Below are 24,258 nucleotides of genomic sequence, written 5' to 3'. Positions count from 1 at the left end.
AATAGTAAAAGTTTGGTGTGAATCGAATCGAATAGCAAACACTATTAAAAAAATATTATAAAGTTCGAATACTCGTACACCCTTCGTAAATTGTATTTGTGTGGCATCGCGAGTCCAGTATGAAACGAGAACTGGCGTATAAGTACTGTGCACTAAAAGCTATTGCACCACGGGGGACAAGTCCAGTATGAAAGCTGTGAAATTATGTTTAGAGACATTTTAACTATGACTAAGATCTGAATACAAATGAAACAAGATAACCTTCACAGCAGGATGTGTTTTACATGGCATGCTTTGCCCCGATACTGACAGATGACAATGCCATACTTGTTTGACAGATTTTACATTTTGTTGTTGCTGCAAATGATGCTAATGCTTAATGATGATTTCTTCTAATTGAAATAGGCAAGTACTAGTACACACAGACATGGTATTAAATTGCATCCACTGTTAAATGCCACCTCTGTATTAATTTCAAGGCTAACAACCTGTAGCATCAAGTGGACAGTACTGGCGATGACAGATTATAGCACCATTGTGTTTCTGCAAATTCTGCATTTTGATGTTGTTGCCACAAATGAAACTGACAATCAATGATGATTTATTCTGTAAGAAAAAGGCAAGTAGTACAGGCAGACATGGTATTAAACTGCAACCACTGCTAAATGCTACCTCTGTACGAATTTTGAGTGATAATGAGCTGTCACAGGAAACTGATGGTACTGGTGATGCAGTGAAGTGCCAGAGATGCAAGCAAACATTAATTCGCATTAGCTTGTGTCAAACACGTGTTGGCCACAGAGGCACCTACATATAACAACACAAGTACTACACATAACTGCCACTCATTCTGCTTTTGAACGGAGCTGTGAAACAGACGGAGGCAGGGCCTGTTTCACTCATACGTTCTTATGATACTTCTGTTACCTCCAGCTTTTGCTGATTATTCATGTAAGCATAGCGTGATCACTTGGCTCACTCAATGCTGACATAGCTGTCAAAGTGCATCATCAAATATGTGGTGTAGAACATCAGGGATGCAGAAACAGTTACACAGTGGTGTGTTGTTTTGAAGAATAAGCAAAGTGTGGCAGAACCTTATGAAAAGTGTTGTAACTGTAGCAGCACCAATGAGGCAACGCACCGAAAGATGGGACAGCGCTACTGCCGACGTCGTCTGCATTTCCCCATGTTCACGCCGAATGCGCAATGCCTGTAACTACAGCCAGCGTCTCTGATGGCCACTCGGCAAGTTTAGACAGTGAAAGCAGAGTTGGGCTCACTCGTCGTGTAGTGTCGGAAGTCGCTGCCTCTTCTCCATCATGCAATCTTTCTGATACAACAAGTTCCTGTTGTAGATCTGTGGTTTTATGTCTTTACGCTATCGCATTTCATAAACACATGCACGCGACATCTACAGTATTGGTGACCACGAACTTTCGAAACTTTGCAACTATTTGCTGATTACAGAGAAAATGGAATCCACCGAAGACTCCAGACAAGCCTTCTCCAACCCCGCAGCGACCCAAGCAGTCTCTGCTTTTTTATTCCGACGACTCACGTTCTGGCCAGCTGACCCCTTCCACAACTACAACCATTGGGCATCCTTCTATATCATTCAGGCTCCCCAATTTCACCGGGCTTCTTCACTAGTCGGGGGCCCATGTAGCAGCACCAACGAGGCAACCCACCGAAAGATGGGACAGTGCTACCGCCGACGCTGTTCACGTTTTCCCATGTTCATGGTGAACGCGCAGTGCCTGTAACTACAGCCATCGTCTCTGATGGCTGCTTGGCAAGTTTAGACAGTGGAAGGAGAGTTGGGCTCACACGTCGTGTAGCGTCAGAGGCCTATGTAGCAGCACCAACGAGGCAATGCCCAAAAGATGGAACAGAGCTACCGCTGAAGCAGTTCGCAGTAGCTCTGCCCCATCTTTCAATGCGTTGTCTCATTGGTGCTGCTACACAACCACGGAAACGCCATCAACAAGCAAAACAAGCTTGGCAATCATGATGTGCTTGCTTTTGCTACGTAATACAAATGCGCTGCTGCTATTGAGTGCTGCAGTGTTGCATCAATGGGAGAGTGAAATGTGGATCCACAGCCGTGCAAATTCATATTGAGGGCCGCTTTCATTTGTTTGTATTTCAAAGTTCCGGCAACCAATAACTTGCGTTTGTATGCATTCACCATCATACTTTCTGCTGTTCTTACTTTTCTGACATGTTGAGAATAGATCTAAGGCAAAAAAAAAAGTGACGTCCTTGAACAAGTGTTGGAGGCCCCTTCAATGGGGCCAAACTCAACAAATTTTGGAGCCCATAAAAATTTGGAGAATGCGTAAAGGGACCCTGAAATGGTTCGGACAAATTTTGTAGACGCGTAGGGTACAGCTAAAGTTAATCATACGCACCACAATTTGTGTGCAACGTCTCATATTAAGAGAGCTAGAAACGATTACAAGTTACCCTCCTCCATAGTCATGCATTTTCTCCTCAACTTGTTCGCCGAGTAATCGGGGCTAAGCTCCGCCTTTACTGGTTCTGCGTCATGATGGCACGTCATGTCGTCGACTTCCGGTTCTCTGGGAGCGAGCGCACGAAGCCTCTCCTAACTCTCCGCCAGCTGCTTGGCAGTCGACCCCAAGCGAGAGCTATCGAAGCAGCGTGCGTTACGAGCATTCTATCGCAATGCTGAACGTGTCTGGTATTCCGTTAACCACAGTCGAGTTGGGCATTTCAGTGGAACAGTGGAGGCATAAACTCAAGCTGATGAAAGAACTTTAGCATAGACGTAGGTGAGCTGTCTGATCGGTCTCCACAGTCCAGCCACCCGTTGGTGCAGAGCTTAACTAGCCAAACAAAAGCTAATATTGCTCTAACCAGGTATAAAACATTTTCAACATTTACAAAAACAACGTGTTAACAATTACACTAGTGCAAAAAATTTACACCAGCAGCAAAGAAAACTACATTTCGTTACTGCTACTGTGTGCGGTTGAGCTCTGTGCCACCAGGTGGCTGCACCTTGCAGGCCATTCACATTTGCGCTTCTGCTCATCCCGTGAAACACACGGTCAAATGGTCAGGCCCTGTCCCCTTGCGCTTGTGTTTACTTAAATGCTGGACTCTTTAAACACTATTGCGTTGGTAATATTCCAGTGCAAAGTGACGGCCGCAAATGCGCAAATACTGACGCCAATCGAATAGTGGCAGTCCGATGCGCAGCAGCCACTCCGCTCGTCTGCTGCCTTGCAGAGGGACATATGTCACAGCTTGACATATTGCCAGTGGCTACGTTCGCAGTCTACAACGCAACAAAGTCGAATCATAGTGCTTGCGAAAAGACTGAGACCGACTCTGACCGCAGAGCTCTTGTCAAAATGGAGCACGTTGTAACACAAGCAGACTACACTTGCTGTGTGCCGAAAGTGCTTAAGTGTAGCGAGAAATTGTTCTTCTGCATTCTCTTTATGATACTTTTTTTATAGAAACAATTTAACTAGCATTCTAACTATTACGAACATCTTTTGTACACTATAAAGGTGGAAAAATTACTGGTGACCTGCCCTGGCCAGCCAATTGGATAGCTCGCCATACTGACGTCAATTGGCTGGTTTACGTCATATAGGTAGGAGCGGCTGAAAATTCCGCCGAGCAGTGTGCTGCGATCGGCAGCGACGTACATTTTTAAAGCCTTATAACAAATTACACGCTTAACGTGGAGCACTTTGATGCATCAATTAATGATCAGACGGAGCTACTCTAACAACTCAGTACATTTGTACAAAATCGTTTCAGGGTCCCCTTAAGCTTCACCTTTAAGAGTGGAATGCAAGAGCATTCAATTATCCCTGACTACTTCTCACGCTTTCCAGCAACGGCAGCTTATGTAACCCTAATGTTTACAGGAAATGCTGGCAGCCAAAGCTATGCATGAAGGCGAGCTTTCTGGTAGAAATGCGGCCTCTTGTGTGGGCTGCAATGTGGAGGAGGTGAGCGCCATCTGGAGTTGTTTCAAGGAACCAAGCACGCCACTCTGTGGCCTCCGAGATTCGCACACATTGGCGCACGCAAATCTCGGATGCCGTGGGTGGTCTGTGAATGGTAGAAATACTGGAAAGGGGGATTGTATTTGAGTTTCCACGTAACAAAATTATGTTTTCTCGTATATTCAAATTACAATCTGACACTATCATGTCTGTAGGTTGTTATAAGTCATGCTTTACGATTTTTATGACGTATTTTACTTTGAGAAATTCAATTAGTTCAGTAGTTTCTTTACGTGGTTTGGAATGATTTCTGCCGAAATTATGGTCGACGCTGGGCCCGAGACGCCGATGCTGGATTTTCTATGACATGGGGCCCTTAATGCTATTATGTTAAAAAGCCTAGCTTCAGAAAGGGCAGATGCAAAGCGCAGCCTCTGTGCAAAATTTTACGTTTGATATGTGGGTGCATGAGTCACAAAAGGCTTATAAAAGTAGACATTTTTGAAACTGACGCCAGAAGAATGCCACTATTACCACTCAGCAGAAGCGGCACACATCTCGAAATGCACGGCTCCTCAGCCTTACCTCTGAGATTACGCACTAACCATGGCACAGTGAAAAATCTCAGAGGCGACATGCTGGGACTTGCAACATCACCAGTAACCATACGGGGCATGCGTTGCCTGATTAGGTAGAACTTGATAGGTGCGAGCAATTAAACAACTCGGCTGAGGCTTCCAACTAGGTAGAACATAAAGGCTGCTAATAGAGTGTTTTAGTTGAGTGTGTTTACGGTACGCTCCGCTCCGAGCTGCCCCGCTAAGCCGCAGCGGAGCGCGGACGATTTTCACTTTTTATTTATATGTTTAGCGTAGCGGAGCGGACAGATGGATGGATGGATGTTATGAGCGTCCCCTTTGGAACGAGGCGGTGGGTTGTGCCCCCAAGCTCTTGCTATTATACTGCCTAATGTCCTACCTAGGTTAAAGGGACCCTGAAACGATTTTGGCAATTTTCTACAAACGTACTGAGTCGTTAGAGTAGGTCCTTCTGATCATTAATTGACACATCTAAGTGCTCTGCATAAAGCGTGTAATTTATTATAAGGTTTTAAAAATGCACATCGCTGTTGATCGCAGTGCACTGCTCGGCGGAATTTTAAGCCGCCCCTACCCATATGATGCAAATAACCCATATTACGTCACATGGGCGAGCTATCTGATTGGCTGACCAGGGCGCATGGTCGATAATTTTTCCAACTTTATGGTGAACAAACGATGCTCGTAATAGTTGGAATGTTAGTTACTTTGTTTTTGTAAAAAGAAAATAACTTAAAGAGAATACACAAGAATAGTTTTTTAGTACACTTGAGCACTTCCGGCACGCAGCAAGTGTCGTCTGCTTGTGTTACAACGTGCGCAGTCTTTGACGAGAGCTCCGCCGTCAGTGTCGATCAGTCTTTTCGTGAGCACGATGAATCACCCTTGTTACGTTGTGGGCTGCAGACGTAGCGATTGGAAAGATGTGAAGTTGCGAAATCGTGTCTCTCTGCAAGGCAGCATACGAGCGAACTGGCTGCTGCGCATCGGACTGCGGCTATCCGATAGGCGCCAGGATTTGCGCGTTTGTGGCCGTCACCTTACAGTGGAAGATTACTAACGCAATAGCGTTTCGCAAGTCCGGTATTAGGGCAAACACAAGCGCAAGGGGACAGGGTCTGGCCGCTTGACTGCGCCGGGATGAGCCATGAGATGAGCAGAAAGGTAAATGTGAATGGTCTGCACGGTGCAGCCACCTGGTGGCACAGAGAGCAGCAACGAAGTGCATTCTTCTTTGCTGCTGGTGTGTATTTTTCGCAGGAGTGTAATCATCAACACGTTGTTATTATATATGTTTAAAATGTTTTACACTTGGTTAGAGCAATATTAGCGCTTCGTTTGACTGGTTAAGCACTGCGCCAACAAGTGTCTGGACAGTGCAGACCGATCAGGCTGCTCACGTACGTCTACTCTGAAGTTCCTTCATCAGCTTGAGTTTATGCCTCCAGTCATTTGCCGAAATGACCAGCTTGCCTGTGGTTACCGGAATACCGGCCACCTTCGGCGCTACGACAGAATGCTCGCAACGCATGCTGCTTCGATGGCTCTCGGTCGACGGCCAAGCGGCCAGCGGAGAGGTCTCGCGCGGGAGGAGGCGTGCTCCAACAACCGGAAGTGGACGAAGTCACGTCGCATCGTGACGCAGGACCAGTGAAGGCGGAGCTTAGCGCCGCTCGCTTGGCGAGCGAGTTGAGGAGGAAAGGCATGGCTAGGGAGGAGGGTAACTTCTAATCGCTTGTAACTCCATTAATACGTAACGCTTCACTTAAATTGTGGTGCGAATGTTCTACTTAAGCTGTACCCTATGCGCCTACAAAATTTGTCCGAACTGTTTCAGGGGCCCTTTAAACAATAAAAAAAGAAAAAAAAACACTATGAACTACCACATCCAAATTTTCTGATCCCCTAGTGAACTGTGCTTTTGTATGCCTCTGTCTTTTGTCGTTTCCGTACTTTTCTTCCACCAATCCTCCGATCACCTCTTACTTTTCAGGACCTTCCGTAGTTGCAGCGACCTCTGGCCAAATTCAGGGTAATGAAAGAAAATAAATACACCTATTCATCACTCTTATACAGTAAAACATATATCTATATACACATTATATATATATATATATATATATATATAACTTATTTCTCCTTGAAGTACATAGACGTGCACTTGTAATGCATTACCGGTCCATTTGATCCAATGGAAAATAAAGTGCCGTCTTGGGGAACGCCACGTGATAGCCGGCGCGCTTGCATTCTGCATCCAATCTAATCCTTTCTGACGCCAACACTAGCCAAAGCGCTGCGCGGCATGCTCCAATCAGGCAGCTTCTAAGTGGACCGTGCTCCTCACTCCACTAGCCCGCGTACGGCTAAGCGGAAGGCGCATGCGCATTCGCGCTTCCGCTCTACTTGCTGCTTAGTGGAGCGTAAACACGCTAAACTAAAACACTCTTATAAGAAAATGGTACACTTATTAGCCCTGCAGGTTTGCCGAAATCACTACAGTAGTATATCTACATACAGTTTAACCCACTTATAACAATATTCAAATGCCATGAAAATTTCATTGTTATAACCGATCATTGTTAAAACTGGGTTGCAAGAAAAAATCAAAATAGGGAGATTGCAAAGCCGATCTTAGCGAACTATAATGGCAGGGAGGCCAGTGCTCCTTCCCACTATATCCCAGCCACCTTCCTCCATCTGGCTGCTGATTGTGCTCACTCGTTTAACTTCTTCATGGGATCACGTGTAACAAGCCGCGGCTGTCAGCATTAAAGAATGGCACTGCTATAACTGCAAAGAGGGATCATGGGTGGCAATTGATATGCGAACACCGCCGAGGCTGCGGGGCCCAAAAGGGTTTTTTTTATATATGCGAGGAGGTTGCCACGGCGGCCGGTCAGCCTGAGAAATACAGAAGAAACACTGAAGCAAGATCACCACAAACGTCTCACCACGTATCGTCGCAGTGCATTGCAAGAGAATACCCTATGTCCATCAGCCTTGCTGACATCCTTCTCCAAAGTGTCCAGGTACTCCACGTAGTGCAGTGGAAGGTTCCTTGTGAAAACAAAGCCCCGGAGAGACTGAATCATCTGTCAGGCCTCCTGCGAGGCCTCCTGTGTTGAGGCAGTCTGCCCTACCGAGTCATCGCTGCTGTCATCGCCATCGCTATCCGATGCAAGCACATTTGCGATGATTGCCTCACCGGTTACAAACAGTTAGCACTTAGTTTCCAAATCTATGGCCGTGCGCTTTCTTTCACCATCAACATTGTGCATTGCCGATTATCAGCGAGTGGGTCAGTCATCTTCCGTCTCGGCGGCGAGTCAAAAGAGACTGAGAAACCATGTGGTCAGGAACAATTTTGACGCAAAAGACGAACACGGGGCTGTTTGCAGAACTGCACTAAATGAGGAGCCAGCGAGCAAGATTTGAGCAGCGCAGTTCATTGGCGCAGAACACGAATGGCGCAGTCCATTCGTGTTCGGAGGGATGGAAGGGCAATGGGAGAGAGGCGTGCGGAGAAGGCTGGAAAATGAGTGCGCGGCGGCCGTTCGAGCAGCAGGCCACTGTGCAGTGGCTCGAATTTCTAGTTTTCTTTTTTTCTATTCAAGGATTTCGCATTTCACTGCCTTTCGGCTCGGACACCAAGCAGCCAGACTTCATCGTTATAACTGACAATGCGGCATCGGGGCATCGTAGTAAACGGGTTATTTCACCATGCAAAACATACAAAAGCTGACGGTGCAGCAGCTTCTCATTGCTATAACCGATGCTATATTGTTAAAACCTGTACTGTTATAAGTGGGTTCAACTGTGTTACTCAGGTATTGCCAATTTAGAAAAAATGAAATATCATTGCAGCTGGCCTTCATATGCTGTCATGGTGAAATGTCGCATGTGGTGCCCATATCCTATAGAGTAGATGCTATCAGTTCAATTCCAGCTGATTCAATTTTTCAGTTAATTTGATCCCACCTAAAAATTCCAGCCAACGTCAATACATTTATATGGGCCACACTTTCAATCCTGGAAATGTGCCCGACTGGCTGGATGGCGTTCTTTCTGGTCACACATTGAGCTGATCAGCATCTTCTTTGTCTGCAGCACCCCAGTTGGTGATAGTGCTGCTACAGGTATGTAACTCCTCACTAGTGCTTAGCATGGTAAAAGTATGGCACAGGAAGAATGTAACTCAGCTAATCAGTAAGAATGCATGCATGCAAAGGGGCCAGTGCTTGTCACACATTGTAAGTGTGGAACTACCGTATTTACTTGCATAATGGTCGCACTCGCGTAATGATCGCACCCCTAAATTTTGTCGTCAAAATTCGATTTTTTTTTATTCCCCGCGTAATGATCGCACCCCGAACTTGCCGCAGCGATATGTCGTGTGCTAAGTCTAGGTAATAATGATCGCGCTTACCATCTGTCGAATGCTACGCGAACGACTCTTCAAGACAAGCCAAGCGGCCTGCACGCACCAAACATTCTTAAGTAGATGCCTCATTTCATTACTTTCATCACTTTCCGCACATCTATGACAAAATGAGGTACAACCAAACTTGCCTTTATTATGGGTTGGTTTTATAATGGTTGATCTCAACAAAAACAATAAAGGCGCCTTTCGATTCTTTTCATCTGCTTTTGCACTCGTGAGCACGCAACAAATCTCGCGCGGCAATGATAGTAGCCACGTTTACTCTGATACGTTAAAAGTGTACCCTATTCATACGCCGACGCTTGTAACACAGCTAAGATATTCGCCCACCCTTAGCGGAAACGTGCCGTATTAGGATAGTAGTGAAGACAGATGTCGCAGTTTCCGCAGTACGTCACCCCATGCATTTCTATGTCACTGGCAGCTAAGCGCGCCCACCTGTTTCTGTCCCCTCAAAGTGGACATGGCTACGTTACTGCCGCAAACTTGCCGATATTAACGACATTATTCATCACTGATACGGAAGAAACTGTTTCAATACACGTAATGTACTCACGAGAAGAAAAAAAAAAAATCGCGTTCGGCGCGCTCGGCTTGCTCCGCCGGCCGCCATTTTTGTTTTGGTGTCCCGCACCCGCAATCTCGCATCCCGCAGCAAACGCGAGGCGAAAAAAAAAAATTTTTTTTTCGCGGTAAATTTAAACCGCGTAATGATCGCACCCCTGAATTTGCGTCAATTTTTCTGACAAAAAAAGTGCGATCATTATGCGAGTAAATACGGTATATACACTTTGCAAGAAAGCAGTTGCCCCTATACATAAAAGAATTAGACGGAAGAAGACATATCGCACTTCGGTGGGGAACCTCCGGCAGCTGCGGCTGCAAAAACAGCCCTAAGTGAGAAGGGCACAAGCAGCAGACAGAATAAGATAAAGGCAACATGTATAGGGATGCGTGCTAGAGGAGAGGTATGAACACCATGTGTTGAAGAACGGTTGGTGCTCGGCACAAGGCTCCCTCTATAGTCATGTCATTATCCGCAGCACACACAACCTGCAATATTGGGCTCGCGTGACCGGGACTAACTGTGATGTGCTGGTTGATTCATTTGTTCTTGCGAGCATCGCCCCCTGTAAGGCCAAAAGGAAGGGATTGCATAGCTGTGGACCACTTGCTGCGTAACTATGTTGATGATGCAGGGAGGCTAAGCCTAAATGTGTCGACGCTCGCTACGTCGGCTGTTTATGAGCCTGTTGTGTTGAGATCAACTGCAGTTACGGAAGGATCAACGTTGCTTACGTCACTGGTATGAGGGCGATGCCGGTAAGATTAGTTTGGGGCACACGGCATACCCATGGCAGTAGACAATGAGTGAAGCGTGGACTTCGCACATTTTTCGCTGTTGCATCTGCCGGGGCCTCACATCACTGAAAGTAATTGGCAAGCTGGTGCAAGCACTGTAGTTGAGGTTGTGGAGGATAAGGGCAGAGTGGGGCCGAGAGTGCCATTAGCAACATGGAACTATGACAGCACAGGTGTAAGTATGGTGTCACTACAGGAGCTACTGCTTGGAAGACAGTCAAACTTGCTTGTCTACTTGTATCATTCAGGATTATCGGCAAATAATGATGATTTGGCTCTATGATGGTTGACTTCTGCTGGCTCAAGAGTCCTAGGTGGCTCATGTTGTTAGCAGAGTGGATGAAGAACAGGTGACAGGTTCAGGACATAGTGGGGATGACATCAATGAAAATGCAGTATGATGGGAAGATTAGTCGCCTGCAGTCTCTTTGTTCATCTTATCTGCTGTGGTTCCTTGAGTGTACACTGATAAGACGCAAATTCAGTGGTGAGCTGGACGGATGAAAGCTTGCAGTGACGGTGATGTTTTAGACTATGCTGAGGTATTTGCAGTACTGTCGTCATTGTACTGCACGATGTGGTTTGTGCCTCCAAGTGAGTGGTGGTGGGCATGAGCACATCACAAGGGCATTTGGAGTGCCCGAGGACAAGTTCGGCAGGCTTGGGGGTCAGGAGAAGACACAGTAGTGTTGCAAATATGTCGTCGGTCAGCAGACCATATTTGAGAGACAGTTCAACTGTCTGTGACTGTGACTGGCAAGAGGTGCTATTGGTGGGCACACAGGTAGTGGCGCAGATGGCAAAGATGGAACCAAGCCGCAGTCGAGGCTAAATTATGGCGTTGCTGGTGAGGGAGACGTCAATGGCGTGACGCTGAAGTTAGCCAAGGCGTCTGCCTTTAGGTTGTCGTAATGTGTGGAGGAACTGAGCAAGTATGAGGACTGGCAGAGAAGGACGTCAGCAGGGAGATTAACACCAGAACTTGGTATCTGAACGGTTGGATCATGATCAAGTTCCGAGCCATGGCAATCTCCATCTTGACAAACCAGCCTAGAACATCTTGCTGCTCAAACCTGGGAAGTGACTGGTTGAACTGAGACGTCAGCCAACCTGCCATAGTCATTCCGTTTGAAGGACAGGTGTGACACACCCAAGTCCCCAATATGTTGTTGAGGTCACCATTGCTGATGACCACCAGGGCCACATTTACATGAGAAGAGCATCAGCAGCCCTGGCATATGAACTGTCCTGGCCAACATGTCAGAGTGCAGGCCCAGTAACTTAGAACATTCCTTTTCTAGCTCGCGCTCTGCTGGTCATCGACTTCCTTTGCAAACCTCCTGAGCGACTGCTAGTGGCACCTTGGTACAAGTGAAATTTGATCAAGTTGGTAGGAATTCATGTTACTGAAAGGCAGGCAAGCCTTTCAGTAACATGGACACAAGACACAAGCTGCCGCGGCGGGCCGCTATATACTGTTCTCGATCGCATGCGCCTCACACATTTTCTCAATTACATGAGATCTAGTGGCCGGAAAACGTATCATACGATCACAGTTTGCCGACGTACTGAACCCTGGTGCCGAAAAACTGTGTTTTCCGGGAATGTATGAACCGGTAAAAATGAACGTAACTCTATTGGGTCATTTTTTGTGTTCTCGATTGCGAATGTTAGCGCCGGGAAAACATATATAACAGGAACGTATCAACAAAACTCTACTCCCACGGCAGTTGCATTTCGCTGGGAGCGAAATGCGAAAACACCCGTGTACTTCGATTTAAGTGCACGTTAAAGTACCCCAGGTGATCAAAATTTCCGGAGTCCTCCATTACGGCGTGCCTCATAATCAGAAAGTGGAGAAAGTGGTTTTGGCACATAAAACCCTATAACATATATATATATATATATATATATATATATATATATATATATATATATATATATATATAAATTCTACTGTACCAATATATATATACTATAGCCCAAGATAATTTCAAGCTATCAAGGAGCCTTTAAGCTAAGATAGCAAAAAAATAGAATGAAATAAGTCTGTGGTAAGGTCTGAACTGAAAACCTTTGCGTGATGTGTGCTTGTGCTGCATGAACACCACTGTTGCATAGAGTAAAATTGAGAGAGCCCACAAAAGGACATGCACAAGCCTGAACAACACAGTTCTGTCTGTGTCCTTTTTCTGTGCTCTTTTAATTTTACTATATACTATGAACCAACTAAACCAGCAGCGAGCCTTGTTAACCCCTGAAGCTGTTGCTGTCCTTCCCTACACTTTTGTTAAAATGATGTGCATACGTATGCAACCTAGCCACGAAGATGTCAGCAAGCAAATTACTGGCTATGTAGATGGTTCTAATGGAATTGATGGTGTTCTACATTAAAAACCTATGCACTCTGCTATGAAGGCAACAATAATGGCTTTTTGTCAATCTTGAACGCTAAGAGTTGTTTAACCTGTCCTGAAATTACATACGTATAATACAAAGTTTAAATGTGAACAAACAGCGCAGGAGACTATCCAGCCCACAGTGGCACACTTCTGAAGTACAGGGTTTTAAATGCATAAGCATTTCAATGCTCACCCAATGAGAAAACTGTCTGTCTGTCCTGCAAGATGATCGCTTTCAAGATAGCGCCCACAGCAGCGAGCGAATTCACCTTTATGCTGCCTCTAGCGTCAACGCAAGCTATGCTGCAAGAACACAGAGCACACGAAGCTGTCAGCACTGTCAGAGAAGAAAGAAGCCTTGCAACAATGACGACCTAACAAAGACTGAGTTTATTTAGCAAAGAGGAAACAACGTTGCAACAATGGAAACAACAATGGCGGGAAACAACGTTGGGTACGTAGTGGCTCTAGTGGTCACATCCATTACGAAACTGAAACTGAGGATATCACACCATCGCAGATTGCGTTCGAGATTGGGGCCCATGTGTCTCTCTTCAACACGAATTCAGTGGCGAGAACACAGAGCATACGACGCTGTCAGTAGTCAGTGCTCCCTGTTGCTATCGCATTCAAGATATGGCCCTCGCGGCCGCGCCAGATGGAGCCACCGTCAGAGTGCGGTTGATCACGGTTTATAATGGTTCTGCGCCCATGGATAAGGAGCTAGAGAGCAATAACGGCTTATAGTGTAATGATTGAAACGCCATCAGCGCACATGGCGCCGTCACTTGCAGTAGTTGGCTTGTGTCATCAATTCACCTAGCGCTGCCATCGGCAGCAGTTTGTGTCCCCACAGCGCTGTCATTTGTACTGGTCGGATGAACTTTCATAACACTGATGACACCGGCCTGCGTAGAGAGGAGCAAGTGGCCGATTGCTTACACATACTTAAACAACTCCCACAGGACTTCCTGTGTGTGTGTGTGTGTGTGTGTGTGTGCGCGCGCGTGCGTGCGCGTGCGTGCGCGTGTGTGTGTGTGTGTGCGTGTGTGTGTGTGTGTGTGTGTGTGTGTAAATATATATATATATATTGCTTCTTGTCCCTGTAGGGGTGTGAACTGTAGGGGTGAAATTGGTGAATTGTTGCTGTGAGGCAGAATTCAATAGCTTCTGAGCCACCATGTAAAGTCATACAGGTCATACACCACATCATGTCAAGTCCTACACCATGTCAGGTTATCATCACTTTCAGGAATACTTTCGCTTTCACAGCAATTTGTGTGACTAGCGCTGGATGCGTCAGCACCTAAGGGTAACAACATTCCTGGCACAGTGCTGAATGTGCTAAAACAGCGCGTTTGACACTGCACCAAAAGTGCTGTATGCTGACACATTTGGTGCTAGACATGCGAAACCTCGTGAAAGTGAAAGTATCCCTGAAAGTGGCCAAATGAGAATACTAGGCCATGATTGCTGATATCCTTCTAATGTTCACTAATGTGACACAGTATGGCCACTTTTCTGTCCCATGTCCAAAAAGGTTCAGATGCAGCAGTCTCTTCAAGAAATACTCAATAGGTGTCATACCTCTGACAGTAGTCAATGGTCATCTTAGAGCCAAATGTTTTCATCTCCTGATGTGTTGCCTGCCGACTCAAGATCTTGTAGAAGTAGAGAGTATACTGTAAAGAAAAAGTTCTTCATGCTTCAGTTCAACAAGAAGTCACAATGTAAGCAGAATAAGAGGGGAAAGTAATAATCTACAATACAAGTCTGTTGGGATGAAGGTGAAGAAAGAAAACATTTCTTGACAATACAAAATGCGTAAGACACAGACATGGGCAATGACTACCTGTAAGGTATATTCATGGTACAAATCCAATACAAATCCCTTCCCCCGCACATAACATATTCACAGTGTGCAAATTAGCAGTCATGCACATTGTCTATTTTGTGTCACATCAAAAAGCATTTTCATGCCTTTTCCAATGTATAAATCAATCAGCCCAAGTTAGCACTCTGTTGTCAGTTGAACAAAATTCACAAGATGTTGAAAAGTGCTAGCTAATTAACTATTTATTTTAGCAATGATGTCTACATGCAGGTTTTTACTGAACTTCATTCAGCATTTTCTAAAAATTACAAAGTGATCTTGTAGTCTATAGCACTTGTGCATCGAGTGCAGCAGACATTAATATTAAACTGGGGGAATGTGTAAAGAACTTGAACTAGGGTCTGCTCTGAAACAAATGATAGCTTTAGGCAGACATTGCTGCTGCACCTGATTTCTTATTTAGCTGGCGAAGCTATGGCTACATCAAGAAAGTGAAGAACCATTCCACTTCCAAGCAACCAAGGCAGACAGGATGAAGGCCATTACAGGTTGTATGGTTTTCCATGATTACTACAGCATGTGCGCTAATGAAAGAGAACAGTTGGAAACAAGACACACAACGGTAACTGAGAAGGCAAAAGATACTTTTTCGGAACACACTTCACTACTTGTTCAGTTTGTTGAACTCAAGTTATTTGCAATGTGCTACTGTGCACAGTGGTGTTCTTGCCAGAAATTACATAGTCTTCTTTAACTGAAATCTTTTATTCAAGTGAAACGGCATCTATTACACATTCAAAATTTAATCAAAGAATATATATACACAAGTTGGTTATGCCAAAAATTATAATACTAACAATCCGCAGAGGGATTTGAGTAAATGACACAACTTATTTGTATATTTCAATGCAGAAAAAAGGCAATTTCAAGAAAATTACATCTCTAGTACCCAATGAATTGCTATGGTATGAATGGAAATGTAGTCTACTTCATTGTTAAGTTGCTTGGCATTAAGAAATCATGAAATATTTGCAACCGCCTGTGCATTCTATGAAACAGTACAGCTATTCTACGGCGATTTGCTGTTCCTCACAAAACAGCATCATATGGCATGTAAAGAAAACGCCATGGCTTCTCACATGTTAATGTGCTGCATAGTGCACCAGGATACAAGTAATGAAGTCAGCAAAATAAAGTGCATTGAGATACAAGTAACAAAGTTGACAAGGGAGTCGCAGGCCTGAGCAGCACATGCTGCACAGTCACAGCATAAGCTGAAGGAGCGGTTCCATAGGAGAGTGTCATAAACTGCTTGAAGACGGTGACTGCAAGTACTGAGTCCTGAGATTGCTTGGGTGCAGCCACGTGTGTAGCTCTACAATTCACTTCTTCAGGAGCAGTTCATACCTTGCGAGGAGGCAGCATAATGTGTACCAAAGAGTAAACACAAGTATTGCAACTATGCGGAGCGCATGTCTCATCCCTTGACAAGTGGCAGGATACAGAGCAACTGCTACATGTTGTGACACCTGGCAGAATACAATGCAACTGTAATGCAAAGTCTGCATGTATTGGTGCTACGCGGCACACACCTCACATTGCATGACAAGTGGCACAATGCAATGCAACTGCTACGTGGCATGCCACCTGGTGCAATACTGTATAGACTCGTGTAAGGACTGCACTCCAAACTTGACAGCCAGAAATTTGGAAAAAAAAAAGGATTTCATCGGTGATGCAATTGCATTCGGTGCTCCGATGCTGCGCGCACATACTGGCACATTTTCGCAGGCTGCATGATTCTAGTTGCCCCTAACAGATAGTGAGAGCTGCGCGTTGACCTTTGATGAAATGGTACATTCGGGGATCCAGGGTGTGCAGTAGTCATGGCTGCGCTGGCACCACTTTGTCCAATAGGTTAGGTTTTATGTAAAGGCCACACCTTGTCAAAATTGTGAAAACAAAGTGCTGCCCCTATAAGAGTCAGTATGGTAGTATGCAACTACAATGCAAAGTGTGCATGTATTGACGATACACGCACATATCTCACATTGTGCGACTCCTCACACTCTGCAACGTCTGCACAGGGCATGTTTTCGCGGCTGCTAGCAAGCGCTAGTGTGGCGCAGCTGAGAGCAGATGACCCCCGCGTGTAGGGCCAGGGTTCAACCCCGGTGGGAAATGGGTATCTTTTTCTCATTTCTGGTGACAGCTGTGAGGGACACCGGCAGCGGTAGACAACATCAACTGAAACAGCTACTGGATTGAGCCCATAACAGCTTACAAGCTCACAGATGATATCTTGATACAACATGCCAATACTACATCAAAATAGTACAGCCAGTGCTGCAGCACAGACAGCACGGATGGTTTGAAGTGCCATGATTTGGAAAAAAAGACAGCTTATACACGAATCTTCATTTTTTCTCAAATAGGCAATCTAAACATGAAGTGTACAAGTACCATCTTCAAACAAGAATACATATACAGTAAACACAGGAATTAAGGACATCCTTCCTTTACAACTGAAGTTACACAACAAACGGAAGCAACGTGTGAAATTCCGAGGCACTCAACAACCATTACATGGAGAAGCTTTTGATTGAAGCGACCTGTCATGACCTAATTACTAGACTTCATATTGCTTTCAACGTTCTCCTTCTGGAAGCAAAGTTACAAGTTATGACTGTGCAATGTGTACAATTTATGTGTGCATGCGTGCAGACATTTTCTTGTAAGAACTTAGGTTTAGGACAACGCTGCGACCTCCTGTGCAATGCCTGCAGCTCTTGTTACGAACAACTTATTTTTAATTTTCTCTAACTTTTCTTCAATCTGTAAGCGAAATGAAGCAGCTGCCTAGCTGAGCCCACAAAATGTGACTGTCTTGTTGTTTTGTTTCTTGTTTGCAGCTCAATAAAAGAAATCTCTTGAACAGAACACTCAGAGTAAGTAATTGTGTCAAAAAATTGGATCTGCTGTGGAAAAGAGCTCAATAGTATTTATTTTCTCAAATTTAGCTGCTGTATCAGCACTGACCTTTCCAACCATGAAGGCATTCAATTTGTTGACCCATGTTACCAGTTGTGGAAGCCTGTCAGCTCGCAGCAGGGATGAAGCTGTTCGACGGTTCTGCAACAGATTTGTAAAATAGGAAACAATCTGAGCAGTTTCTCATGAAACCGTGTCGTGCCTGCTAACAGTCCTCAATAGCCAAGAGAAATACGAAACTTTTCTGCTCACAAACAAATGGCTGCTTGCTATAAGGGTGGCCAGGTATATTGTTTAGCCATTGTTTACATGGTGAATATGGATACGAATACTGCCAGAAGACAATGAAAGAAAATGAAAGGAAGTAACAGGCTAATACCACAGTGTTGCATCTCTTATGGAGTTAAGAGGCACTAAAAGTTTGACGCGATCTTTTTCAATTTTCAAGGGGTCCTAAACTGTTTTCCAAGTTAATTTGTTTTTCAATGGTGGGGCCAAGGCACTGCTGCATTACTTACAATCAAAGCAATAAAAACTTTCTGCCTGCTCAAAACCACACCTTCTCATAATCCTTACACTAACACCTGAGTGCATGTGGCCCCCAAAAATATAAAGAGGCATGAGTTGGCACCAGGGTAAGTTGCCCGAGTGCTTTCTTTCTTTTTCTTCTTTTGTTTTTTTGCAGAAAAAGCTCATTAGGAATGCTTTGCCGTATCTACAATGGTCCGATGCTGGTATTCACAGGCTATAAGGAGGTGTTCAGCACAGCACAGATACCAGCCATCATGGAGACAATATAGTACAGCCAAGGAAAAATGCAAGTGCATGTCAAAAGAACTATCTGCATGAAGCAAGCTACCATAATTGCCCACAATTGAAGAGGTACACATTTATAAGGCATTCAGGCAAGAAGACAAAAGCAAGACAACAATCATTATTCACTGCATGCACTCAAAAAGTCAATATGCCAGACTATGCCAGGTTAGGCACTAGATTTAAAAAGTAACAGCTCAGCTGCCTGCAATTTGCACATGACATTGTTTGGTTAAAGGTGGGAATGACCTGCACAAAAATACTAAGTCTCTGAACCACCAAAGTGTAAGGGTAGGTTTGAAGAATAATGCACTGAATATGTTCAATATGGCTAACAGTAACAGCACGATGAAAACAAAGGAGGGCCACGCTACACGAGCATTGACTATCAACTGAAAATTAATTGGGCAAAAGGGCTTAATATACACATCCACCTGCACAAGCCCCTGCAAGCCAACAAGAAAAGCATGACAAAAAATTTGCACTTAGATCAGTTACCACGAAAGAAACAAAAGAAAGAAGAAAGGTGTAAAAATGACAGTGAAACCAGTGTGGCATGCAACTATATCAGCAATTCCAGTCATCTAAGAAAGAGAAAAAAGTTTGTTTTTGAGAGCTACTTAAGGCTGACTCGCACAACTTTAGCTTGATTTTTGTGTGCTATAAGCTGCACTTATTTTGCCTGTGAATTGATCCCATGGCAAAACAGTATTTTTGTCAGTGCAGATTCTGCAATACATCCACAGTCGCAGCAATGCATTGCTAAGTGGGGTGTCGAACCAAAATATTTTTGGGTTCGGTTCGTGTTCACGCTTTGTTCAGCTCTAGGGCTAGAATAAAAATGTTTTGAACCGGTTCATTCGGGTGACATCAGGTTCAAAGAAGAAAAAAAAATGTTTGCATGCAACTGGTCGAAAAAAACATGCAATGCTTTTGGAGAAATCTAGAATTTCCCTTGGCTACTAGCTGTGTAAAACTACTGCAGACTGTTTTCTTTCACATGGGCATTAACATTAAAACAGATTACCACAAGAATGATGCGCTGTCACAATTGTGTCAAGGGGTCGGAATTTGTACATTCAGCCAGTTTTGTAATGCCCTGTGTGCCTATACAATGCTTCACCGCTGTCACCCCTCCCTCAATTTTTCTCTTTCATTGGATTGTTGAAGTTTCCTGCACTCTGTCTGTCATATATAAAATCAACCAAATACCTAGTCTACTGTTAACTACCCATGTGTTATGTGTTTATTTTATTTTGATGAATTAAGGCAGCTAGTTCTAAGAATACATGTACGTAATATAGTAAAATGGAGTGCTGAGCTTGTTGGTACATGTTCAGGGCTGAAAATCAAGCACAAGAACAAGACAGGACAGGAGAGGCGGAAAGACAGATGTTCTCGACTCCCTCATCCCTCACAAGCATCCCTCACAATATCACAACAAGCATCCCTCACAAGTTGTGTGGAATTCACCTGTGATGTGGCATAGGAGTATGCGTTGTATGGAAGTCATTTTTGAAGTGAACTGAGAGATCGAAACAACCAAACAACTGATTATGATATAAAAGGCATATGTCAACTGGTGATAATGCATTTTCCAAAACATGTGAGCAAACTGGATCAAAGAATTTCAGATTTTGTTCAGAGGTAGTTTAGATGTTCAGTAAAGGTCTACAAAATATATTGACGAGAACTTTCATTTTTTGTTCACATTTGAGAGCAGCTTGCCGGCAGGCATGGATTCTGAGAGTACCAGATAGTCTACCGCATGCACGACATATATCTACCCCCAGTAACAGCAGTGGGCATCTTTTACACCTCCATTTACTCTGGCAGTCAACAAAGGCACATTCAGGGGCCACAGAAGGAAAGTCCTTCATACTAGGTGTCCCGTTCCAAATGTGTAAGTTGTCAATGGTTTTTAGAACATCCTCAACTTGAGATGTTGACCCAGGAAAATTATTTATGCCTACATCACTGCATTCAACAGGCTTGCTGAATATTGACACAATGCTGTGGGGCTCCCACACCGCGGGACGGTGGGTGCAACGGCCGGTCCCATGGAAGACGACTAAGCGCGTATGCTTCACGCTCTTCTTCTAGCCCGCCATTAAAGAGAAAAGTATATTTTGTAAGACTCGTCTTCAATTTATGTTACATTTTTCTGGTGGAGGTGCGGGGTACATGCTACCACGCCCAGATCGAACGCCGTCTACAAGCCCAGTACGAAGTCCGGTCGAGCTGACTCCTGTTCACCTGCCTTGTATACTTGGACGATGTCGTCGTGTTCTCGAGCACATTTGACGAACATCTCGCATGATCCGAGAGTGTCCTTGCTGCGATCCATACTGCCAGCCTCACCATCAAGCCTGAAAAGTGCTACTTCGGGTTCCAAGAGCTCACATTTCTTGGCCATGTCGTTGGTCCTAAAGGTGTCCGACCAGACCCAGACAAGTTAGCTGCCATCGCCGAGTTTTCGCCACCCACAGAAAAGAAGGCTGTCCAACGCTTCCTTGGTTTGTGCGCATATTATAGGCGCTTTGTCAAGGGATTCTTGAGAATTGCTGAGCCTCTGACACGGCTTACACGCGACAATGTGCCTTTCATTTGGGCGGATGAGCAGCAGCAGTCGTTCAATGAATTGTGCCAGCGTTTGCAGGTGGCCCCGATACTTGCTCATTTCGACGAAGACGCTGACACTAAAATCCATACTGACGCCAGTAATACGGGTCTCGGTGCAGTTCTTGTGCAGTAGCAAGCAGGTGCAGAATGCCCCATTGCTTATGCAAGCCGCAGTCTCACCAAGGCTGAGAACTACTCAACCACTGAAAAAGAATGCTTAGCAGTTGTGTGGGCAACTGGTAAATTCCAACCCTACTTGTACGGTAGACCCTTTATGGCTGTCACCGATCACCACGCCCTGTGCTGGCTTGCCAACCTCAAGGATTCTTCAGGCAGACGAGCCCGTTGGAGCCTGCGCTTACAATAGTACGACATAACAGTTGTCTACCGATCTGGGAGGAAGCACAGTGACGCTGACTGTTTGTCACGTGCACCACTCCCTATGACGTCATCGGACCCTGACCATGACTTGCCATTTGTCGGCGTTATTGACACCATAAAGATGGCTGAGCACCAGTGCGCTGACCCTGAGCTGCTGCCACTGATCGAGCACCTTCAAGGAGTTGAAGGTGCTTGATCAACAACGTCCTTTACAGAAAGAACTGCGAAAGCGGTCCCAATACGTACCTCCTTGTCGTGCCGTCGGCGCTGCGCCAAAACATTTTGCAAGCCTGCCATGATGAGCCATGCGCAGGACACCTGGTATTCGCTAAAACATTAGCAAGGATACGACAGAAGTATTACTGGCCCCGGCTTTATTCTCCTGTGAAACAGTACGTGAAGACCTGCCGCGATTGTCAGCACCGCAAGAAACCACCAGTTAAACCAGTTGGCTTTCTCCACCCTGTGGACCCTCCTCAAGCACCGTTCCAACAAATAGGAATGGACCTACTTGGGCTATTCCCAGTGACCTCTTCGTGCAACAAATGGATAGTCGTCGCTACCGACTACTTAACTCGGTACGCTGAAACTGAAGCTATTCCGCAAGCAAACTTGTATGAAATGGCCAAGTTCTTTGTACGCCACATCGTCCTACGACATGGTGCACCGTCTGTTGACATCACCGAGCGCCGTACAGCATTTACAGCCGAACTTATGCAGGACATTCTCCAGCTGACGCATTGCTCTCACCGCAAGAGCACTGCGTATCACCCTCAGACCAATGGATTAACGGAACGTCTGAACAGAATGCTGGCTAATATGCTCTCCATGTATATCGACGTAGAGCACAAGACGTGGGACGAGATTTTACCCTACATAACCTTCGCGTATAACACTGCTGTACAAGAGACTACGCAGTATACGCCGTTCGAGCTTCATACGGCCGTCACGTCACGTCCACACTTGACACCATGCTACCTCTGGCTAATAATAGCCCGACCAGCGAACACGAGAAGAGTTCGTACAAAGAGCTGAAGAAGCCCGCCAGCTTGCTCGGCATCGTATTCGGAGCCAACAGCATGCCGACACCCTTCGGTACAATAAGGGTCTACGCGACGTCCATTACAATACCGGCGCCGTTGTGTGGATCTGGATGCCCGTCCATTGCCGTGAACTCTCGGAAAAGTTGCTTCGCCGGTATTTCGGTCCCTACAAGGTTACACGTCGCCTCAGTGACGTTACCTACGAAGTCGTCCCCTGCAGTTCTGGCCCCGGTTCGCCCCGTCATTGTCCTCGCGCTGAAGTTGTTCATGTAGTGCGCATGAAACCCTACTATGCGCGTACCTGAACGCCGAGATGCACCTGAGGTGCTTCATTTCTAGTCGTCGCTGAAAGAACTTTTTCACGCAACCGAGACAGTCGCTTTTCGCATGGGTGGCAATTGACACAATGCTGTGGGGCTCCCGGACCGCGAGACGGCGCGCGCAACGGCCGGCGCCATGGAAGATGACGAAGCGCGTAGGCTTCACGCTCTTCTTCTGGCCCGCCATTAAAGAGAAGTGTATATTTTGTAAGACTCGTCTTCAATCTACGTTACAATATATACACTTGCACAGCCATGTCACTTTTCACATGCAGGCTTTCGGTTAAAAAGCACACATGCACCATCACTTGTGCAAAGCAGAAAGCTGTCGTGGAACACAAGGTCACAGAACCCTCCCAGATTGATGCGATGTACCACAAAGGAAGGTGTCGGAAAGCACAGAGTTTATGCTGTGTAGAACATTTTTTTGAATGGTGATAAAGTGCAGAAGTCACTTGCTCCAACGACATCGCTGCCCTCGTTGACTTTGTTGTCTGCATTCTGAGCTGTTGCTGTTTCTGGCAGGGTTTCAAGCCCGGTACCGCCACTTCTGGTCCCACGTGTATATGCAGAGGAAGCTGCACAGCAAGCTTGCCGTCTTGGCTGCTTGCGAGGACTCTTCACCTTCTTTGAAAAGTAACTCGGCACTCCTTCAAAAATACATGGCAAAGCATCCTTGGCAAGTCCCACTCTCCTGTTGCCCGCCATCCGAATGCGGCCATCAGTAGCTGTGGACCATGTTTTGAATATATAGGGAGGAGCGAAATGTTTTTCACAAACCCGGCCTGTGCGTTGCAGTATTTGGTCTTTGTGAGGGATCACCTGTCTCTAAGCGTCAAGCCTGGCTTGGTCGTGCAGCGGCGTAACAAGCGATAACTTCTCTTTACACGACTTATAACCCATGGTGCAGAATGGTACAAAGCATTTTCCGATTGCAAAGCACACCAGTACATTAACTATGAAACACATCGAAGCGTAAGCACACGTGAGCACGATCACAAGAGCAGGCACATCGGGGAGGGCCGGCGTGGACGGAGGGGCTTTAGGTGGGCACTAGTTTCACACGCCACCTCTCGAGGAGTCTCCAAATCAGAATTTAATTTGCCTCTCCCCACGAAGAGTTACCTCCGCGCCATTCTCTTACCTAACCTATTCTTAGACTTTGGTGTGACGTCGCAAATTTCAAAGTATATTTTTTTTTGTATTTGGGTCTTTGTGGCTCAGTAAAAGATCTTGAAAATTGTTAACTTCTGTCTTTGGCTACTTTAGAATACAATGAAGTCCACCTTTATCAATAAGAAATAACTAGGCCCAAGTAGACGGCGTCAAAATCGATGATGTCACAGCAAGCTGGTGCAAGAACTTCGAGGCGGCTTCAGAATCCCTATTTCTTTCTTGCATCTTTTCTTGGTCATCAAGACTCTTCCCATGGTGATTTTTCTCTTAAGTGTCCCTTTA

At 45.4% G+C, this 24,258-nt stretch overlaps 1 protein-coding gene across 2 annotated transcripts in view; it reads right to left on the bottom strand.

Moving 5' to 3' along the window:
- The window catches only part of LOC135898754 (KICSTOR subunit 2-like), a 50,668-nt gene that overhangs the window by 15,024 nt on the left and 11,386 nt on the right, over positions 1-24,258 (bottom strand). For both annotated transcript variants that reach the window (XM_065427887.2, XM_065427886.2), the window contains exons 6-7: positions 17,670-17,762; positions 14,384-14,478 (exon numbers count right to left, since the gene is read on the bottom strand). In XM_065427887.2, coding sequence (XP_065283959.1) covers positions 14,384-14,478; positions 17,670-17,762 — 188 coding nt within the window. The remainder of the gene's footprint in view (positions 1-14,383; positions 14,479-17,669; positions 17,763-24,258) is intronic.

This window comes from Dermacentor albipictus, chromosome 3, assembly GCF_038994185.2.
Source record: "Dermacentor albipictus isolate Rhodes 1998 colony chromosome 3, USDA_Dalb.pri_finalv2, whole genome shotgun sequence".
Lineage (NCBI taxonomy): Eukaryota > Metazoa > Arthropoda > Arachnida > Ixodida > Ixodidae > Dermacentor > Dermacentor albipictus.
The sequence above is the reverse complement of the archived record's forward strand: the minus strand, read 5'-3'. Positions and strand labels throughout refer to the sequence as shown.